At 44.2% G+C, this 22,784-nt stretch overlaps 1 protein-coding gene across 1 annotated transcript in view; it reads left to right on the top strand.

The window, feature by feature from the left end:
• The window catches only part of LOC121587495 (ataxin-2-like), a 41,886-nt gene that overhangs the window by 12,543 nt on the left and 6,559 nt on the right, over positions 1 to 22,784 (top strand). The window contains exons 4-14 of the mRNA XM_045226779.1: positions 1,636 to 1,707; positions 7,669 to 7,819; positions 10,992 to 11,134; positions 11,436 to 11,527; positions 11,704 to 11,901; positions 13,195 to 13,361; positions 14,482 to 14,685; positions 17,983 to 18,162; positions 18,377 to 18,553; positions 18,828 to 18,939; positions 19,357 to 19,426. Coding sequence (XP_045082714.1) covers positions 1,636 to 1,707; positions 7,669 to 7,819; positions 10,992 to 11,134; positions 11,436 to 11,527; positions 11,704 to 11,901; positions 13,195 to 13,361; positions 14,482 to 14,685; positions 17,983 to 18,162; positions 18,377 to 18,553; positions 18,828 to 18,939; positions 19,357 to 19,426 — 1,566 coding nt within the window. The remainder of the gene's footprint in view (positions 1 to 1,635; positions 1,708 to 7,668; positions 7,820 to 10,991; positions 11,135 to 11,435; positions 11,528 to 11,703; positions 11,902 to 13,194; positions 13,362 to 14,481; positions 14,686 to 17,982; positions 18,163 to 18,376; positions 18,554 to 18,827; positions 18,940 to 19,356; positions 19,427 to 22,784) is intronic.

Here is a 22,784-nt window from a genome sequence, read left to right as displayed (position 1 = left end):
GTCACTGGTTCTAATCCCCGAGCCGACTAGGTAAAAAATCTGTCGATGTGCCCTTGAGCAAGGCACTTAACCCTAATTGCTCTTGTAAGTCGCTCTGGATAAGAGCGTCTGCTAAATTACTTAAATGTAAATGAAAATGTATTTATATATTTTTTATGTTTAGCTCGCATAATATAATTTAAAAGTATGCTTTAATGTTTCTGTAATAGAATAAACATGGAAAAACAAATGTGGACATTAGTAAATGCATTTCTATAGCTTCCAAAATAATTTTTGCTATGGTGGGGGAGTGCCAATGGAGGCACGATGGCTCCCCTTTCAGTCATCTGGTGTATATATAAATCATTGGTGGCAACACATACATTCAAAGGGGTTTTTAATGGGGCTTTGTCCATTCTAATTGTTTTATACTGTTCATTGAAACTTCAACCAAAAGTTAGAATATAGTGGGCACTTTGAAATTAGTGTTGTTTGACATGACAACAAATGAAAAAGCCAGGGAGAGGATATTGTGACAGGGTAGGAACCAAAGTGTTGGTCAGTGTTTCCCAGTGGACCCTAATTAATGTTACATTAAATGTTTTATCTTATTGTAGCTAAAATGTTAATGCTTTGCCTATTCCTCTCTGATTTAGAATGTACCGTTGCACAAACAACTGATCAAGGCATACACCAGCACTGGTATCGGGATGTATTAGCTAGCTAGCTACGTTTGCTCTGACTAAGTACATTTAGCTAGCTAGCCAGCTAACTAGCGATTAGCATTAGTGGCTAACAATATTTATTTTAGCCTCAACTTGCTAAGAAAAGACAAACTAGCCGTTTCCAGACAGTAACATACACAAACTAATATTGTGCTTATAGAACGCTTGTGGATTTATATTAAGACGCAAAGTGGAAAGCAGCATCGTTGTCACCAACATCTGCAGCATTGCATCTGCTCTGCATCATTGACCATGCAGACTGTCACTGTGAGTGGTTGTTGTGACTCGGGATGGTAGCAAAGATGGCGGATAAATGAAGATAATTCACTCAGGTCATTTACCATTGAGAACAAAAGGTCAGTTCCAGTCTACTTAACGGGGTGGGTCTCCCTTAGACACCTATGCAATAGCAGCAGGGTCTACTTAGTTAATTTGACTTTCATTGAACCAGAAAAAAACAGCGAGTTTCTCTTCTGTCTCTGGTGGTAGCACAACAAACTGCTCTCCTTGAGTGACAGGGGGCAGGGCTTGGTGTTTGGAAGGAGAGAGGGAGAAGCAAACAGAGTAAACTATAAGAACTGACATTATTGCACGGGGCGGAGTGGCATAAGACATTTAACAAACCAAACATTGAAATACCGTTATACAAGGTAAAGTAAAAACCCAAACCAGCCCGTGCATCAATACCGGTATATAGTAAAATACGGTATACCGCCCAGCCCTAGTATGAACTACACATTGACACATCCAGCTGAAAGCGGGAGGTTTAAAAAATACTTACTTGTCACCAAAGTTATGGCGCATGTCTTTAAATGTGTTGTTCAGACTGCCAATGGAGTTACTTCCTAGCAGCAGTGCAAGGGTCATAGTTGATTTAAACAAAACAGTACAACTCATGTGTATGAAAATAACATGTTTTTCTCATTTGCAGGGATCCAAATGCGAACTGAAGGTTAAAAATGGATTGGTTTATGACGGAGTGTTTAAAACATATGGCCCAGAGGTAAGGAGGAGGATCACATAAAACAATGGCAACTCTTCAACATTCACCACAGTGGAATACATACAGCTCTGTCCTTTTTCCTATTAGGTGACAAGTCAATAAATTGTTGTGGCTGGAGCAGTGTTCTATAACCTGAGGCCCAGCATATTTAATCTTTCTTGGTAATAAAAAATAAGGGTTACACAAAAAACAGTGGGCCTTAAGCCCTATTTGGATGGGATACGTTTTACTGGGGGAACACAGGTAAATGTAATTATGTGCACGAGGACAAATCACCACATTCGTAATTTTTGTTCCGTCCGAATCTGCCATGTCAGTAATTTTTGCTTGGCAGGAAGGTTATTATCCCAGCCCTAAAAACCTACTGTTTTTCAGCAAACTCCAAAGTCCTCTGATAAAACGTACAGTATCCTGTGCGAATCCTCATCCCTGTGTTTTGAGGGATATTACAGAGTTTAACAAGTGCTGCACCCAGTTTGGGTAAGAACATGGTAATAAATTGATGCTTAAAACAAAGTGCTATGCACGTAGCCTACAGATGAATGACCTGTTTTGTCATACAGTGAGGGAAAAAAGTATTTGATCCCCTGCTGATTTTGTACGTTTTCCCACTGACAAAGAAATGATCAGTCTATAATTTTAATGGTAGGTTTATTTGAACAGTGAGAGACAGAATAACAACAACAAAAATCCAGAAGAACGCAAAAACGTTATAAATTGATTTGCATTTTAATGAGGGAAATTAGTATTTGACCCCTCTCAATCAGAAAGATTTCTGGCTCCCATGTGTCATTTATACAGGTAACGAGCTGAGATTAGGAACACACTCTTAAAGGGAGTGCTCCTAATCTCAGTTTGTTACCTGTATGAAAGACACCTGTCCACGGAAGCAATCAATCAATCAGATTCCAAACTCTCCACCATGGCCAAGACCAAAGAGCTCTCCAAGGATGTCAGGGACAAGATTGTAGACCTACACAAGGCTGGAATGGGCTACAAGACCATCGCCAAGCAGCTTGGTGAGAAGGTGACAACAGTTGGTGAGATTATTCGCAAATGGAAGAAACACAAAAGAACTGTCAATCTCCCTTGGCCTGGGGCTCCATGCAAGATCTCACCTCGTGGAGTTGCAATGATCATGAGAACGGTGAGGAATCAGCCCAGAACTACACGGGAGGATCTTGTCAATGATCTCAAGGCAGCTAGGACCATAGTCACCAAGAAAACAATTGGTAACACACTACACCTTGAAGGACTGAAATCCTGCAGCGCCCAAAAGGTCCCCCTGCTCAAGAAAGCACATATACAGTGGGGAGAACAAGTATTTGATACACTGCCGATTTTGCAGGTTTTCCTACTTACAAAGCATGTAGAGGTCTGTAATTATTATCATAGGTACACTTCAACTGTGAGAGACGGAATCTAAAACAAAAATCCAGAAAATCACATTGTATGATTTTTAAGTAATTAATTTGCATTTTATTGCATGACATAAGTATTTGATCGCCTACCAACCATTAAGAATTCCGGCTCTCACAGACCTGTTAGTTTTTCTTTAAGAAGCCCTCCTGTTCTCCCCTCATTACCTGTATTAACTGCACCTGTTTTAACTCGTTACCTGTATAAAAGACACCTGTCCACACACTCAATCAAACAGACTCCAACCTCTCCACAATGGCCAAGACCAGAGAGCTGTGTAAGGACATCAGGGATAAAATTGTAGACCTGCACAAGGCTGGGATGGGCTACAGGACAATAGGCAAGCAGCTTGGTGAGAAGGCAACAACTGTTGGCGCAATTATTAGAAAATGGAAGAAGTTCAAGATGACGGTCAATCACCCTCGGTCTGGGGCTCCATGCAAGATCTCACCTCATGGGGCATCAATGATCATGAGGAAGGTGAGGGATCAGCCCAGAACTACACGGCAGGACCTGGTCAATGACCTGAAGAGAGCTGGGACCACAGTCTCAAAGAAAACCATTAGTAACACACTACACCGTCATGGATTAAAATCCTGCAGCACACGCAAGGTCCCCCTGCTCAAGCCAGCGCATGTCCAGGCCCGTCTGAAGTTTGCCAATGACCATCTGGATGATCCAGAGGAGGAATGGGAGAAGGTTATGTGGTCTGATGAGACAAATATAGAGCTTTTTGGTCTAAACTCCACTCGCCGTGTTTGGAGGAAGAAGAAGGATGAGTACAACCCCAAGAATACCATCCCAACCGTGAAGCATGGAGGTGGAAACATCATTCTTTGGGGATGCTTTTCTGCAAAGGGGACAGGACGACTGCACCGTATTGAGGGGAGGATGGACGGGGCCATGTATCGCGAGATCTTGGCCAACAACCTCCTTCCCTCGGTAAGAGCATTGAAGATGGGTCGTGGCTGGGTCTTCCAGCATGACAACGACCCAAAACACACAGCCAGGGCAACTAAGGAGTGGCTCCGTAAGAAGCATCTCAAGGTCCTGGAGTGGCCTAGCCAGTCTCCAGACCTGAACCCAATAGAAAATCTTTGGAGGGAGCTGAAAGTCCGTATTGCCCAGCGACAGCCCCGAAACCTGAAGGATCTGGAGAAGGTCTGTATGGAGGAGTGGGCCAAAATCCCTGCTGCAGTGTGTGCAATCCTGGTCAAGACCTACAGGAAACATATGTTCTCTGTAATTGCAAACAAAGGTTTCTGTACCAAATATTAAGTTCTGCTTTTCTGATGTATCAAATACTTATGTCATGCAATAAAATGCAAATAAATTACTTAAAAATCATACAATGTGATTTTCTGGATTTTTGTTTTAGATTCCATCTCTCACAGTTGAAGTGTACCTTTGATAAAAATTACAGACCTCTACATGCTTTGTAAGTAGGAAAACCTGCAAAATCGGCAGTGTATCAAATACTTGTTCTCCCCACTGTACATGCCCGTCTGAAGTTTTCCAATGAACATCTGAATGATTCAGAGGAGAACTGGGTGAAAGTGTTGTGGTCAGATGAGACCAAAATGGAGCTCTTTGGCATCAACTCAACTCGCTGTGTTTGGAGGAGGAGGAATGCTGCCTATGACCCCAACAACACCATCCCCACCGTCAAACATGGAGATGGAAACTTTATGCTTTGGGGGTGTTTTTCTGCTAAGGGGACAGGACAACTACACTGCATCAAAGGGACGATGGACAGGGCCATGTACCGTCAAATCTTGGGTGAGAACCTCCTTCCCTCAGCCAGGGCATTGAAAATGGGTCATGGATGGGTATTCCAGCATGACAATGACCCAAAACACATGGCCAAGGCAACAAAGGAGTGGCTCAAGAAAAAGCACATTAAGGTCCTGGAGTGGCCTAGCCAGTCTCCAGACCTTAATCCCATAGAAAATCTGTGGAGGGAGCTGAAGGTTCGAGTTGCCAAACGTCAGCCTCAAAACCTTAATGACTTGGAGAAGATCTGCAAAGAGGAGTGGGACAAAATCCATCCTGAGATGTGTGCAAACCTGGTGGCCAACTACAAGAAACGTCTGACCTCTGTGATTGCCAACAAGGGTTTTGCCACCAAGTACTAAGTCATGTTTTGCAGAGGGGTCAAATACTTATTTCCCTCATTAAAATGCAAATCAATTGATAAAAAAATTTACATGCGTTTTTCTGGATTATTTTGTTGTTATTCTGTCTCTCACTGTTCAAATAAACCTACCATTAAAATTATAGACTGATAATTTCTTTGTCAGTGGGTAAACGTACAAAATCAGCAGGGGATCAAATACTTTTTTCCCTCACTGTATCTCAACTTTCCTAGTGCCATACTTCTCTTTTAAAAGATGAAGTGGACAATATTGTGCCAATTAATTGATAAATTGCCAAATAATTCAGGTAATTAAATGTCTGCATAGGTTACAGTTCATGGTTCTTATTGAAATACATTATTATTTAGACATTGGGCCTATATTTGAAATATCTTCACGCCTAGAAGAGCCTCCAGGCTTCTGTCATAACGGTCAATTGTGAATGAGGGAAAAAAAAGAATTACAGGGGCGGTTTTGTAAAAACAAATCCAGTCCGAATCGTCCACTGGAAAAACTGACATGCTGGGGTAATTATTATACAGTGGGGAAAAAAAGTATTTAGTCAGCCACCAATTGTGCAAGTTCTCCCACTTAAAAAGATGAGAGAGGCCTGTAAATTTCATCATAGGTACATGTCAACTATGACAGACAAATTGAGATTTTTTTTCTCCAGAAAATCACATTGTAGGATTTTTAATGAATTTATTAGCAAATTATGGTGGAAAATAAGTATTTGGTCACCTACAAACAAGCAAGATTTCTGGCTCTCACAGACCTGTAACTTCTTCTTTAAGAGGCTCCTCTGTCCTCCACTCGTTACCTGTATTAATGGCACCTGTTTGAACTTGTTATCAGCATAAAAGACACCTGTCCACAACCTCAAACAGTCACACTCCAAACTCCACTATGGCCAGGACCAAAGAGCTGTCAAAGGACACCAGAAACAAAATTGTAGACCTGCACCAGGCTGGGAAGACTGAATCTGCAATAGGTAAGCAGCTTGGTTTGAAGAAATCAACTGTGGGAGCAATTATTAGGAAATGGAAGACATACAAGACCACTGATAATCTCCCTCGATCTGGGGCTCCACGCAAGATCTCACCCCGTGGGGTCAAAATGATCACAAGAACAGTGAGCAAAAATCCCAGAACCACACGGGGGGACCTAGAGAATGACCTGCAGAGAGCTGGGACCAAAGTAACAAAGCCTACCATCAGTAACACACTACGCCGCCAGGGACTCAAATCCTGCAGTGCCAGACGTGTCCCCCTGCTTAAGCCAGTACATGTCCAGGCCCGTCTGAAGTTTGCTAGAGTGCATTTGGATGATCCAGAAGAGGATTGGGAGAATGTCATATGGTCAGATGAAACCAAAATAGGTAAAAACTCAACTTGTCGTGTTTGGAGGACAAAGAATGCTGAGTTGCATCCAAAGAACACCATACCTACTGTGAAGCATGGGGGTGGAAACATCATGCTTTGGGGCTGTTTTTCTGCAAAGGGACCAGGACGACTGATCTGTGTAAAGGAAAGAATGAATGGGGCCATGTACCGTGAGATTTTGAGTGAAAACCTCCTTCCATCAGCAAGGGCATTGAAGATGAAACGTGGCTGGGTCTTTCAGCATAACAATTATCCCAAACACACCGCCCGGGCAACGAAGGAGTGGCTTCGTAAGAAGCATTTCAAGGTCCTGGAGTGGCCTAGCCAGTCTCCAGATCTCAACCCTATAGAAAATCTTTGGAGGGAGTTGAAAGTCTGTGTTGCCCAGCGACAGCCCCAAAACATCACTGCTTTAGAGGAGATCTGCATGGAGGAATGGGCCAAAATACCAGCAACAGTGTGTGAAAACCTTGTGAAGACTTACAGAAAACGTTTGACCTGTGTCATTGCCAACAAAGGGTATATAACAAAGTATTGAGAAACTGTTGTTATTGACCAAATACTTATTTTCCACCATAATTTGCAAATAAATTCATAAAAAATCCTACAATGTGATTTTCTGGATTAATTTTTCTCATTTTGTCTGTCATAGTTGACGTGTACCTATGATGAAAATTACAGGCCTCTCTCATCTTTTTAAGTGGGAGAACTTGCACAATTGGTGGCTGACTAAATACTTTTTTCCCCACTGTATAACCGACGTTCTATAGGAATACTAGTCCCGGGCTTTAGCCTACATTCAACTTTAGGTTCAAGTTGAACAGCCTTGTCGTCCATTCATTTAGGGTAAATGCATTGCATGGCTCAGTTACTGACAGTGTTCATAATCTCACGTCAAGTACATAAAAACCAAAATAAATGTAAAACATAACCATGTATTCCCTCCAGGAAGTAGGAGAACGTAAGAGTTTACAACCATAAGTGATTCAGCTCTCTCACCACTTCACCATTCTTTGTCCACCCAGTGTGACCTGGTCCTGGATGCAGCCCACAGGAAGATCCCTAAGCCCAGCGTGGGCCCGCGACAGGAAGACATCATGGAGAGCATCATCTTCAAAGCTTCTGACGTGGTGGTAGTGCACTTCAGAGACGTGGACCTCAATTTTGCAAGTAAAAGTAAGGCCCTACTGTCAATACCTATACACTTGTCACTGTCCCCTAAAAGACTGTCCCCAAAAGTTGACTGGATGCACAAATAAATGCTTATTTATTGGCCAATACAAAGATTGTCCATCCCCCCTATGTGAAATGTTGTCGGGTCCGAGAAGTAGAGCTTAGAGCCAGATCATGTGTGGCTGAATGCTCTGTGGTCAGTCATTGAGGAATAATCTGAAATATTGATTGCTCTGAATGTCTCGCAGGCACTGCAGGGGAACTCAATAAGGCTGAATGAATCCCATACATCTACAGTGCATTCGGAAAGGATTCAGACCCCTTCACTTTTTCCACATTTTGTTACGTTACAGCCTTATTCTAAAATTGATTAAATTGTTTTTTCCCCTCATCAATCTACACACAATACCACATGATGACAAAGCAAAAACAGGTTTTTGGATTTGGAAAAAACTGAAATATAACATTTACATAAGTAATTCAGACCCTTTACTCAGTACTTTGTTGAAGCACCTTTGGCAGCGATTACAGCCTCGAGTCTTCTTGGGTATGACGCTACAAGCTTGGCACACCTGTATTTGGGGAGGTTCTCCCATTCTTCTCTGCAGATCCTCTCAAGCTCTGTCAGGTTGGATGGGGAGCGTCGCTGCACAGCTATTTTCAGGTCTCTCCAGAGATGTTCGATCGGGTTCAAGTCCGGGCTCTGGCTGGGCCACTCATGGACATTCAGAGACTTGTCCAGAAGCCACTCCTGTGTTGTCTTGGCTGTATGCTTAGGGTCGTTGTGCTGTTGGAAGGTGAACATATCCCCCCAGTCTGAGGTCCTGAGCACTCTGGAGCAGGTTTTCATCAAGGATCTCTCTGTACTTTGCTCCGTTCATCTTTTCCTCGATCCTGACTAGTCTCCCAGTCCATGCCGCTGAAAAACATCCCCACAGCATGATGCTGCCACCACGCTTCACCGTAGGGATCGTGCCAGGCTTCCTCCAGACGTGACGCTTGGAATTCAGGCCAAAGAGTTCAATCTTGGTTTCATCAGACCAGAGAATCTTGTTTCTCATGGTCTGAGAGTCCTTTAGGTGCCTTTTGGCAAACTCCAAGCGGGCTGTTATGTGCCTTTTTACTGAGGAGTGGCATCTGTCTGGCCACTACCATAAAGGCCTGATTGGTGGAATGCTGCAGAGATGGTTGTCCTTCTGGAAGGTTCTCCCATCTCCACAGAGGAACTCTGGAGCTCTGTCAGAGTGACCATCGGGTTCTTTACGGCCGGCCAGCTCTAGGAAGAGTCTTGGTGGTTCCAAACTTCTTCCATGTAAGAATGATGGAGGCCACTGTGTTCTTGGGTACCTTCAATGCTGCAGAAATGTTTTGGTACCCTTCCCCAGATCTGTGCCTCGACACAATCCTGTCTTGGAGCTCTACGGACAATTCCTTCGACCTCATGGCTTGGTTTTTGCTCTGACATGCGCTGTCAACTGTGGGACCTTATATAGACAGGTGTGTGCCTTTCCAAATCATGTCCAATCAATTGAATTTACCACAGGTGGACTCTAATCAAGTTGTAGAAACATCTCAAGGATGATTAATGGAAACCGGATGCACCTGAGCTCAATTTCAAGTCTCATAGCAAAGGGTCTGAATACTTATGTAAATAAGGTATTTTTTTTTTTTTTGCAAAAATGTATAAAAACCTGTTCACTTTGTCATTATGTGGTATTGTGTGTAGATTGATGAGGATTTTGTATTTATTTAATCAATTTTAGAATAAGGCTAAAATGTAACAAAGTGGAAAAAGTGAAGGTGTCTGAATACTTTCCAAATGCACTGTAAACCACCTCTAAACCTGTCATGACCCATACACCCCACAGTGAACTATGATAGACTCTTTCTGGGAGTTAGCATCTTGGATCAGTGTTCTTGTTGTAGCCAACCCAGTTTCTAGCTGACAAACGGCAAAGGTCACATGTTAAGGCTTGCACACGTCTGCCGATCGTTTTAAGGGCCACCCGCTGTAGACGTCTGACTGCTGTAATTTTCACACAATTCTACCTGTAAAATCGGTGCACACTCAGTTCGCAAATTACGTTCAGTGGCGCTAAGTACTCTCGGCCAGTAAACACTATTGCCGTGTCTGAGCCTTTAAATGCATACAATATTTCCAAATCGTGATGGCCATGTGCCATATTGAACAGGTAACCCATAACCTCATCAGTAACCCATTTGGTTTGAAGAGGAAAGAAACATAGCTAAGTGGTTGGAATGGAAACCTCAATATAGAGTGGTGCTTCAGGAAAAAGGTGGGGAAACCCAATAGGCTAGGTTTATAGGCTACCCGTCTTCCCTCCACTGACCCTCTCTTCCATGTCTCTCTCCTCAAATGGGTGTAGTCTCTACTGACACAGGTAATATGTCTGTTTTCTGCTCTTGCACTTTTGTTTGTTGACGCGTACACATTTTCATTTTGAAAGGGACTGAACTGTAATATCTCAAAAGCTTTGAGGAAATGCAACCTCAGCTAATGGGCAATCCTCATATTTGACTTTCATCAGACTGTATTTCAATGGAGGACCCACCAGTACCCCACCCAAATCGTGTTATTCTCTTAAGAGCTTTATTCTCAAAGTAAAGCCGGAGGGGTGATTTCAGAAAAACTAAGTGTGATTTGGACGAATCTATTGAATAAATGCAACTGAAACACATCAAAGTATTTACACAGGTGTACAACGCAAAGATTTGTGTTGATTTGTGCTGAAATATGGCACATTTAATTCTCTCTTCTGATCTCTAGTATAAGAATCTGGCTTGTGCATTCTAACATTCATTTTGCTTATTCATTCAATTCTGCCTGATCCCATTTCCAGGCAGGCCACAAGTCGAATATTTCATCCTACATGACTGCAATCTAAGTGCATGTTTTTTTTGCTTACCCTCATTGATTTCTGTACTCATTCTCCTTAATGTCAACCCTATGATTTTGCTACCTCTGGGTTGTGACTGTCTAATGGTTAGCCTGACATGATCACTGCCAAAGCAGAGAGCGCACTTGGATCTTAGAACTGCACATCATGTGCTGTGTGTATGTGGTACCCTCTCGACACCTGCACAGTGTGTGTGTGTGTGTGGCCCCTCTGTTTGCATGCTGAATATAAATGTGAATGTGTGATGTAACATGTAGACAACTTCACGGATACGGCGGTGGCGGTGAACAGCAGAATCAACGGGGAGCACAAGGAGAAGGACCTGGAGCCGTGGGACGGAGGGGAGCAGCAGCAGCAACACGTCGTCTCAGGCAGCCTGGAGTCCCTGGACACAGACGTGGTATTGCTTTCCATTTAGTGCTCTGCATGTACCGGGGTGTATTCATTAGTGCACACCGTAGCAAAACGCTTTGCAACGGAATATGTTTTGCAACTAAAATGAGAGTTTCTGATTGGACAAATTCAGGCAGGTCCGTCGCCGTTTCGTTCCGTTTGCTACCATTTGGTTCCTAGTGAATTCACCCCTGTACTGTATCTCTCTCTGCTGCTGTTACTCCCCACTCACCATCAGTTTACCCCATCTGACCAACAACCTCTCTCTCTCTATCCTCTCTCTCTTTCTTCACTCTCTCTCTCTCCAGTCTAATGGATGGGACCCGAATGACATGTTCAAGTACAACGAAGAGCAGTACGGCATCAAGTCGACCTACGACAGCAGCCTGTCCACCTACACGTAAGCAGGACTCGCCTCTCTCACTCCACTCACGCCTCGTACAGGCACAGCCAGGTTTATCAAGTTTACCTCCTCATCCACTACCAGTGTGTAGCACCCACCTAGCTTTGTGTGTGTGTGTGTTTGGGGACGGGGGTGTGACTAAGTTTTGCCCTGTGCTGTGCTGCCCCATGCAGGGTCGCCCTGGAGCGGGATAACTCAGAGGAGTTCCTGAAGCGGGAGGCGCGGGCAGCCCAGCTGGCACAGGAGATCGAGGCCAGCGCTACCTACAAGGCCCGCGTGGCCCTGGAGGACGACGAGCGCACCGAGGAGGAGAAGTACTCAGCCGTGGTGCGCGGAGAGAGGGGAGAGAGGGAGCCACACACACTCAACAGGTGGGTTTCTCTGAGGGGGGATTTCAACATAATTATACTGAACAAAAATATAAACATGCAACCATTTTTTTGATTTTACTGAGTTACAGTTCATATAAGGAAATCAATTGAAATAAATTCATTAAACCCTAAGGTAGGGGCATGGATCAGAAAACCAGTCAGTATCTGGTGTGACCACCATTTGCCTCATGCAGCGCAACACATCTCCTTCGCATAGAGTTGATCAGGCTGGTTGTGGAATGCTGTCGTACAAATCTATCCAGAGCATCCCAAAACATGCTCAATGGGTGACATGTCTGGTGAGTATGCAGGCCATGGAAGAACTGGGATATTTTCAGCTTCCAGGAATTGTTTACAGATCCATGCGACAGGGGCCGTGCATTATCATGCTCAAACATGAGGTAATGGCGGTGGATGAATGGCACGACAATGGGCCTCAGGATCTTGTCACGGTATCTCTGTGCATTCAAATTGCCAGCGATAAAATGCAATTGTGTTCGTTGTCCGTAGCTTATGCCTGCATAAGCCCACCGCCACCATAAGGACACTGTTCACAACGTTGACATCAGCAAATCGCTCACCCACACAACGCCATACATGTGGTCTGCGGTTGTGAGGCCGGTTGGACGTACTGCCAAATTCTCTAAAACGACGTTGTAGGCGGCTTATGGTAGAGAAATGAACATTCAATTCTCTGGCAACAGCTCTGCCAATTGCACGCTCCCTCAACTTCAGACGTCTGTGGCATTGTGTTGTGTGACAAAACTGCACATTTTAGATTTGCCTTTTATTGTTCCCAGCACAAGGTGCACCTGTGTAACGATCATGCTGTTTAATCAGCTCCTTGATATGCCACACCTGTCAGGTGGATAGATTATCTTGGCGAAGGAGAAATGCTCACTAACAGAGATGTAAACAAATTTGTGAACCAAATTTGAGAGAAATAAGCTTTTTTGTGCATATGGAACATTTCTGGGATCTTTTATTTCAGCTCATGAAACATGGGACCAAAATGTACATGTTGCGTTTTATATTTTTGTTCAGTGTAAATAGTTGATGGTTGTAAGGGTTGCTACATCCATGTTCAGCCAGTCACTCGTAACTCGCTCCTTTGGTCATGCAAGGTTAGCATACTGGCATACTGCAGTGTCTTCAAGCTCTTGTTCCATTGTGGACATTTCAGAAGCAGGCTTGTAGGTTTATTGCTGGATTCCACCACCAATTCACACCTCTGATTTGACATTGTGGTAGTTGCATTCGTTTGTAACTTTTCCACCTGGGTCTCTGATCTAGAGAAAACAAGTACATTCCCCCGGGCCAGAGGAACAGAGAGGGGATGTCATGGGGAGCGGGTCGTCAGAACTCCCCCAGGTTGGTCCAGAGCAGCAGTGGACCTCCGCGGCCCGGTCCACATGACTACAGCCCCAGCTCTGGAGCCGACCAGCGGGTTGTCAACGGAGGTAAGGACCCCCTGCACCCTAGCGCACGGAACAATAATGACACCACACAATGACTGAATGAGAAAGCACTATTGTCAAAGCTAGAGGAAGTCTGCGTGTTGGGTCACCCTGGGAGAATCGCAATTGCATTTCCTTGATTCCTTGTGTCATCTCGCCTCCTTCTAAAAACACATTAGATGAGGTCAGAGGGGAGGGACCTCTGACCTTCTCATCCAATGGGTTTTGAGAAGGAGGTGATGAGAGAGGACATGAGGAATCAAGGAAATGCAATTGAGATTCTCCCCCTGATTGGGTTGTTACAGGCATCCTGTAGAGGTTAAAGGGCAGTTGTGTGGACATCTCTTTGGCTGTCCTTGCATGGGCCCATCTCACAGTCCTGAATCTACCCAATCCATTTTCAGCTTCCTTATTTTCAGTTCACCGGTATGCTTAACATTTCTATCGACACGTCGCTTGAATTTAAATCCTTTTCTTTTCCCGAAATGCAACATTTTAGTTAAGACGTTCACCTGTACGATTCAGGTTATTCTGACACAGAATAAGCACTGTGCAAAGAGCAAAAAATGTAAACCTAATTTAATCATGCAGTGTGATTTAATTTAAAACCTTTCTTCAACAATGACTATCTCCATGGAAGGTGCTTGTTAGTCCAGGCCTATGTTTAATCTGTATCTGCCAAACTGGCCCATATTGGTTTGGCTTCGAGTTTCAGGGACTATTCTGTGGGGGTCATCTACTCATCCTCTTATCCAAAAACCTTCATTGCATGCATCTCGGCCTACATGAACATTTCTAATGTCAGTTGAGTTTAATTTCCTGAAATGTCCTGTTGTTCTGCACCTGTTTAAGTTTCTTTGACCTTTTTCAAGTTTATACTGTTTCAATCAGAAAATCACTGGAGTTCATTCTTCTTTGCTACGCTGTTCCTCTCCCTCTCTACCTGAACCCTCCTCCACCTTTCCTTGAATCACCCTCCTTTTCCTCATAGACCTCATCCTTCCTCTTTACCCCTTCTCCCTATTATATGTCATTATTTATTATTTGACCTCTTTCTGTCTTTGCTTTCTCTTGTTTTCCCTTATTTCTCCTCCTCGTCTCATTCTCCATTTGTCCCTATTAGGTGCCGCCTCCTGGCCATCTCCCTCCTCGCGTCCTCCTTTTTGCTACCAGTCAGGGCCCTCCTCTCTCCCAACCAGGGTGGCCACACCCACCCGGCCTCCCTCCAGACCCCCCTCGCGGCCTTCCCGGCCCCCGTCTCACCCCTCCGCTCACAGCGCTCCAGCTCTCGTCTACACTATGCCCAATAGACTCATGTCCTCCGAAGGTAGCTACCTCCCTCCCAACACACAGAGCCACATGCACCGCTGGGCTCACTGGACTAGGCTGATACTGGGTTAGCTGTGCTACTGCAACACTTTTTTGGGTGTGTTTTTGTCTTTGCCTTACCTCCTCTCGCTCTCTCTTTCTCGCTGTCTCCCCTCTCCTCAACTCACACAGATTGCATTGTGGTGTGAATTGTGTGTGGTGTTGTTGGTCACGGATGGCAGTCTCTCCAGGGGGCTGGGTCTCTGTGTGTCTCACTCACCGGTAACACTCCCATGTGTGGCATTGAAACCAGTATGAACTGGTGAAAGTCTTGTTGTTGTCAGGCAGACTTGTGAGTGCTTATGTCCACTGGGTGAATTGATGGCCATTGTATTGTTGAAGGAAAAAGGGTGTATGTATTCCTGATCAATGTTTCCCCTAGGATTATTTTCAGCAGTGGTGGCAAAGTTATTGTGGTGGGGAGCGTGGTATTGGGTGTCCGTGTGGGCATGTCCAATGGCGGCGTCTCCAAACGAACATTTGAGGCCCTCTTGGCTGCAGAGACAAAATGTATATGTTTTAAAGCGAATTTCCTGCAATTCTACATATTCTGTCATGGGGCTGAGAGAAAGAATTGCAGTTTAAAAGCCAATTTCCTGGAGTTCTACACATTTTCCCCATGGCTTATGCCGTGTTCTTATGCTATCTGAGTGACTCAAACATTATAACAAAGTCAGTGGGGGCCCCATGCCACAACATTTTGGGAATTTTAGATTCTCCTGACTGTCTAGTTTTTATTTTGGTGGTTGTTAGTTCTCAAAGATGATCTTATAAAAATATATAGGTCCATTTATCTTTTCATTTTTTTGTCATTTAAATTTACACTGAAAACGTTTTACTATCCTGAAAATTATTTTCTAAAGTACATTTAATACAGTCCATTTGGAAAGTATTTTCCACATTTTGTTACGTTACAGCCTTATTCTAAAATGAATTAAATAAATATTTTTCCTTGTCAATCTACACACAATGCCCCATAGTGACAAAGTGAAAACAGGTTTTTAGACATTTTTGCAAATGTATTAAAAAGAAAAAACAGATACCTTATTTACATAAGTATTCAGACCCTTTGCTATGAGACTCGAAATTGAGCTCAGGTGCATCCTGTTTCCATTGATCATCCTTTATATTTCTACAACTTGATTGGAGTCCACCTGTAGTAAATTCAATTGATTGGATATGATTTGGAAAGGCACACACCTGTCTATATAATGTCCCACAGTTGACAATGCATGTCACAGCAAAAACCAAGCTATGAGGTCGAATAAATTGTCCGTAGAGCTCCAAGACAGGATTGTGTCGAGGCACAGATCTGGGGAAGGGTACCAAAAAATGTCTGCAGCATAGAAGGTCCCCAAGAACACAGTGGCCTCCATCATTCTTACATGGAAGATGTTTGGAACCACCAAGACTCTTCCTAGAGCTGGCCGGCCGGCCAAACTGAGCAATCTGGGGAGGTGACCAAGAACCCGATGGTCACTCTGACAGAGCTCCAGAGTTCTTCTGTGGGGATGGGGGAACCTTCCAGAAGGCCTTTATGGTGGAGTGGCCAGAAGGAAGCCACTCCTCAGTAAAAGGCACATGACAACACGCTTGGAGTTTGCCAAAAGGCACCTAAAGAACTCTCAGACCATGAGAAACAAGATTCTCTGGTCTGATGAAACCAAGATTGAACTCTTTGGCCTGAATGCCAAGCGTCACGTCTGGAGGAAACCTGGCACCAACCCTGCGGTTAAGCATGGTGGAGGCAGCATCATGCTGTGGGGATGTTTTCCAGTGGCAGGCGACTGGGAGACTATTCAGGATCGAGGGAAATATGAACGGAGCAAAGTACAGAGAGATCCTTGATGAAAACCTGCTCCAGAGCGCTCAGGACCTCAGACTGGGGCGAAGGTTTACCTTCCAACAGGAACACGATCCTAAGCACACAGCCAAGACAACGCAGGAGTGGCTTCGGGACAAGTCTCTGAATGTCCTTGAGTGGCCCAGCCAGAGCCCGGACTTGAACCCGATCGAACATCTCTGTAGTGACCTGAAAATAGCTGTGCAGCGACGCTCCCCATCCAACCTGACAGAGCTTGAGAGGATCTGCAGAGAAGAATGGGAGAAACTCCCCAAATACAGGTGTGCCAAGCTTGTAGCGTCATACCCAAGAAGACTTGAGGCTGTAATCGCTGCCAAAGGTGCTTCTGAATACTTATGTAAATGTTATATTTCAATTTATTTTATAAATTTACAAAATAACGTTTTTGCTTTGTCATGATGGGGTATTGTGTGTAGATTGAGGAAAAAACTATTTAATCAATTTTAGAATAAGGCTGTAACGTAACAATATGGAAAAAGTGAAGGGGTCTGAATACTTCTGTACAAGGTTCTCCCATCTTCACAGAGGAGCTCTGTCAGAGTGACCATCGGGTTCTTGGTCACCTCCCTGACCAAGGCCCTTCTCCCCCAATTGCTCAGTTTGGCCGGGCGGCCAGCTCTAGGAAGAGTCTTGTGGGTTCCAAACTCAATTTAAGAATTTTAGAATAAGGCTCTAACGTAACAAAATGTGGAAAAAGTGAAGGGGTCTTAATACTCTCCGAATGCATTGTATACCTTTTTTGGGGGGGCTTGGAGGAAGTGGCGATTGGCTGCCCAGCCGTTGCTAAATGACTATAGGGGAAACACTGTCATGTTATTCATTATTTCGTGATATCCAATTGGTAGTTAGTCTTATCCCATCGCTGCAACTCCCATACGGTGAAGGTCGAGAGCCATGCGTCCCCCGAAACACGACCCCGCCAAGCCGTACTGCTTCTTGACACTGCTCGCTTAGCCCGGAAGCCAGCCGCACCAATGTGTCGGAGGAAACACTGTACAGCTGGCGACCGAAGCCAACAAGTTGTCGCTAGAGCGCGATGGGACAAGGACATCCCAGCCGGCCAAACCCTCCCCTAACCCGGACGGCGCTGGGCCAATTGTGCGCAGCCTCGTGTCTCCCGGTCGCGGCCGGCTGCGACAGAGCCCGGGATCGAACCCGGGTCTGTAGTGACGCCTCTAGCACTGCAATGCAGTGCCTTAGAACGCCACGCCACTCGGGAGGCCCGCAGCTAATTTCATTTAACCTTTTATTTAGGCAGGGGGAGACCCTGCTATCCCTGGTCTAACAGACTGAGCATTACTGGTACTAATGAATGATTGCAGTCCCTACCTGCGCTTCTTCACCCTTCTGTCTAAATGATGTGATGTCTCACGACAAGCTCTCTCCCTCCAGGCCCTCCCAGGATGTCACCGAAGACACAGCGCGCCCCACGCACTCACAGAGTTCCCCCTGGGTGTAGAGTCCCTCCGGGAGTAGACTTCATGCACCACAATGCTCCAGGAGAGGTGCCCGTGCCCCCGCCAACCCGCAGCAGCTCTTCCGGTGGCACCTGGTCTTCTGTGGTCAGCGGGGGTAAGAGACCACTCTGTCTGTAAGGATTGGGATGGGAATGACGCCCCCTGGCAAAAAAGCTTGGATTGTTACAGAAATGTTACTCAAATAGCCACTGCGTGGTCATAGTAGGTTTGTGTGTATTATAGCTGTGAAGGCTATGTAGTGCAAGGGATGTAGCTCTGTGTGACTTGTGTAGATGTTGGTTAATGGCGTTCGTTGCTCTCTCCTACAGCACACAGACCTCGCTCCCCTCGGCAGAACAGCATGGGCGGGGCCTCCCCTGGCCCCTCCTCCCTCCCCTTGCCCCTGACTGGGACCACCCCCGTAGAACCTGTTACCACGCCATCAGCCTCATCACCCACTGCTGCTAGCCCCGCCCCCAATATGGCCGCCACTCCCTCAGCAGAGGGTAAGTCTGTTTGCCACATCCATGCAGACTCTTTTTTTTATACGTAGAACATTTTGGGAAGAGTTGATACACAATGGTGAAATTGTGACCCCCCCCTTTGCTGTGCTTGAGTAGCAAATGTGGCTCTGAAGCACTGACTATAACCTGAAGCTGCGCCAAAGTCAAGCATTGGTCACTTTTCCACACCGTCTGAAACAAAGCAGTTTGCTAGGCCGCACTCGACGATAGAACTGAGGATGATGACTCTTTTCCTCTCTTTCTTCCCTCGATATAGCAAAAGAGTCTCGTGTCCAGGAGACGAGACAGAACTCCCCTACGGCCAACAAGGAGAACGTGAAGCCCCTGGAGAGCCCCCCTAGTATCAGCAGACCCCTCTCTAAAGGTCTGCAGCATGGACACAGCTCACATTTTAGGGAGATTGCATTTCAAAGTCTCAAATGAAACTGTGCATTTTTGTATCGGTGAAATGATCAATGTCACTCCTCTCTCTCTCTCCCTCTCTCGCTCGCTTTATTTCTTGTCCTCTCTCGCTCACTCTCTCTCTCTCTCTCTCCTCTCTCGCTCTCTTCTCTCTCTCTCTCTCTCTCTCTCTCTCTCTCTATCTCTCTCTCTCTCTCTCTCTCTCTCTGTCTCTCTCTCTCTGTTCTCTCTCCTCTCTCTCTCTCTCTCTCTCTCTGTCTCTCTCTCTCTGTCTCTCTCTCTCTCTCTCTCTCTGCTCTCTCTCTCTCTCTCTCTCTCTCTCTCTCTCTCTCTCTCTCTCTCTCTCTCTCTCTCTCTCTCTCTCTCTCTCTCTCTCTCTGCAGGACCCCCTCCATGGCACCAGACCACAGAAAACAAATAGACAACCTAAAAAAATTTAGTGTAGATTTTAGGGTAAGTTAGGTGTCCTCACTATCAGGCATTTATTGAAGAGTCACTTTCCTTCAGCAAGAAGTATTGACAGTAAAATACAGAAGATGTCGCAAAAAATCTTAGGGTGTTTCTCAATATGCATACTACTGTCTCCACACTCATGCTCCGAGTGCATTCTCCACAGACGTTCTCTTGCATAAAATATTACATTTGATAGGGTGTCCAATCAAAAACACATATTTTTACCAATGGGTAAAATAATGTTAATTGTGTAGATAATCCTCTAAGAAACCCAGTGGTCCAAATCTCATGTCGCTATCATAATCCGTTCAAAGGTTTTTACCCATGTAGATGGCCAGAATTAGGGTGACTAAATCAATGGAGGCCAGAGGAAAAAAGTGGTCAGAAATCAAGAAAATTGCATTGTGTCAGCTAGGCTGGATTCTGTGCAAGAATTAATGCTACTGGCAACCTGACAGGCTCACTTTCCTGTTGAACTTGTCATCTTCTCCGCAGGACATAAAATAATATAGCGGTAAGATGGTTATCAATTTTGAGATATGACATGTAGTATTTTCATATTTTAGTATATGCTTTTCATATTAATTCAAAATTCCAGTTTTTTTAAAGGTTTCTCACAAAAACAAGCGTATCTCTGTGAGATGTCAACGGAGCACTGAGCATATACCAAGCTTTTTATTTTCAAAGCCTTTTCTATTTAATTCAGCTCGTGTCATGCTAATTGTTATTTTTGCAACCTGTGGAAACAACTTTAAAGACGACGCCCAAAAAATGTAAAATCCTCAAAATATGTTACGCGAAACCTGCACCTTATCGGATGTACAGTGGGGGAAAAAAGTATTTAGTCAGCCACCAATTGTGCAAGTTCTCCCACTTAAAAATATGAGAGAGGCCTGTAATTTTCATCATAGGTACACGTCAACTATGACAGACAAATTTAGAATTTTATTTTCAGAAAATCACATTGTATGATTTTTAATGAATTTATTTGCAAATTACGGTGGAAAATAAGTATTTGGTCACCTACAAACAAGCAAGATTTCTGGCTCTCACAGACCTGTAACTTCTTCTTTAAGAGGCTCCTCTGTCCTCCACTCGTTACCTGTATTAATGGCACCTGTTTGAACTTGTTATCAGTATAAAAGACACCTGTCCACAACCTCAAACAGTCACACTCCAAACTCCACTATGGCCAAGACCAAAGAGCTGTCAAAGGACACCAGAAACAAAATTGTAGACCTGCACCAGGCTGGGAAGACTGAATCTGCAATAGGTAAGCAGCTTGGTTTGAAGAAATCAACTGTGGGAGCAATTATTAGGAAATGGAAGACATACAAGACCACTGATAATCTCCCTCGATCTGGGGCTCCACGCAAGATCTCACCCCGTAGGGTCAAAATGATCACAAGAACGGTGAGCAAAAATCCCAGAACCACACGGGGGGACCTAGTGAATGACCTGCAGAGAGCTGGGACCAAAGTAACAAAGCCTACCATCAATAACACACTACGCCGCCAGGGACTCAAATCCTGCAGTGCCAGACGTGTCCCCCTGCTTAAGCCAGTACATGTCCAGGCCCGTCTGAAGTTTGCTAGAGTGCATTTGGATGATCCAGAAGAGGATTGGGAGAATGTCATATGGTCAGATGAAACCAAAATAGAACTTTTTGGTAAAAACTCAACTCGTCGTGTTTGGAGGACAAAGAATGCTGAGTTGCATCCAAAGAACACCATACCTACTGTGAAGCATGGGGGTGGAAACATCATGCTTTGGGGCTGTTTTTCTGCAAAGGGACCAGGACGACTGATCCGTGTAAAGGAAAGAATGAATGGGGCCATGTATCGTGAGATTTTGAGTGAAAACCTCCTTCCATCAGCAAGGGCATTGAAGATGAAACGTGGCTGGGTCTTTCAGCATGACAATGATCCCAAACACACCGCCCGGGCAACGAAGGAGTGGCTTCGTAAGAAGCATTTCAAGGTCCTGGAGTGGCCTAGCCAGTCTCCAGATCTCAACCCCATAGAGAATCTTTGGAGGGAGTTGAAAGTCTGTGTTGCCCAGCAACAGCCCCAAAACATCACTGCTCTAGAGGAGATCTGCATGGAGGAATGGGCCAAAATGCCAACAACAGTGTGTGAAAACCTTGTGAAGACTTACAGAAAACGTTTGACCTGTGTCATTGCCAACAAAGGGTATATAACAAAGTATTGAGAAACTTTTGTTATTGACCAAATACTTATTTTCCACCATATAATTTGCAAATAAATTCATAAAAAATCCTACAATGTGATTTTCAGGATTTTTTTTCTCATTTTGTCTGTCATAGTTGACGTGTACCTATGATGAAAATTACAGGCCTCTCTCATCTTTTTAAGTGGGAGAACTTGCACAATTGGTGGCTGACTAAAAACTTTTTTCCCCCACTGTATTAGGTTACGAAATCTGACTTTTCAGATATAATCTTAATGATATGTTAATGAAAGACCCCACTGAACGATTCAGAACATGATTAATCATATTTGTCTTGGTTAAACGTATTTTAGAACATGAGGAAGTGAAATTTAATCACCGAAGTGCGTTTTCACCCACTCTGGGCAGAGTGGATGGACACCCTACATTTGAGAAGCACTGCTGTACTACCTCACGCTGGCTGCACCTCACCATTTTACTGAATATTTTTTCCAGCCACGACAATGGCAATAGAAACTAAACAAGATATACACAAAGCAAATGTTTTACTTCATAATTATCGGCTAGCTGTATGTGAATCGTAATAATCTATCTAGCCAGCTAGTTGAACAGGCAAAAACAACCTAAAACTAATGTTATGCAAGTTAGATGACTTGCAGTCAATTCTTCGTTGGTAGCTAGCTACCAATTCTTTGTTGATAGCTAGCTAGCCCTATTGACTTACTATGGGCTTGCGATCTACGCAAACTACAGTGGGTATTGTAGGCAGGTAAACATGCCAAAATTAACACAGTATGTATTTATTAACACATCAAGATAAAATATTGTAGTTGGGCAACAATGAGATGTTAATGAGCAACATTTCTTTCTGAAGTGAGTTTATTTCCTCTCGCTTCAGCTAAAATAATGTCTGCCATTGATTTCAATAAATTTTGCGTAGTTTTTTACGTGGTTGCATCATATTTCTGTGTATACTTTCCGGTGAAGCTTGCATCGACGCATGCTTCAAAATACACTACCTGTCAAACGTTTTAGAACACCTACTCATTCAAGAGTTTTTCTTTATTTTTACCATTTTCTACATTGTAGAATAATAGTGAAGACATCAAAACTATGAAATAACACATATGGAATCATGTAGTAATAACCAAATAAGTGTTAAACAAAT

Source organism: Coregonus clupeaformis, chromosome 18, assembly GCF_020615455.1.
Source record: "Coregonus clupeaformis isolate EN_2021a chromosome 18, ASM2061545v1, whole genome shotgun sequence".
In the NCBI taxonomy this organism is placed as follows: Eukaryota; Metazoa; Chordata; class Actinopteri; order Salmoniformes; family Salmonidae; genus Coregonus; species Coregonus clupeaformis.
The sequence above is the reverse complement of the archived record's forward strand: the minus strand, read 5'-3'. Positions and strand labels throughout refer to the sequence as shown.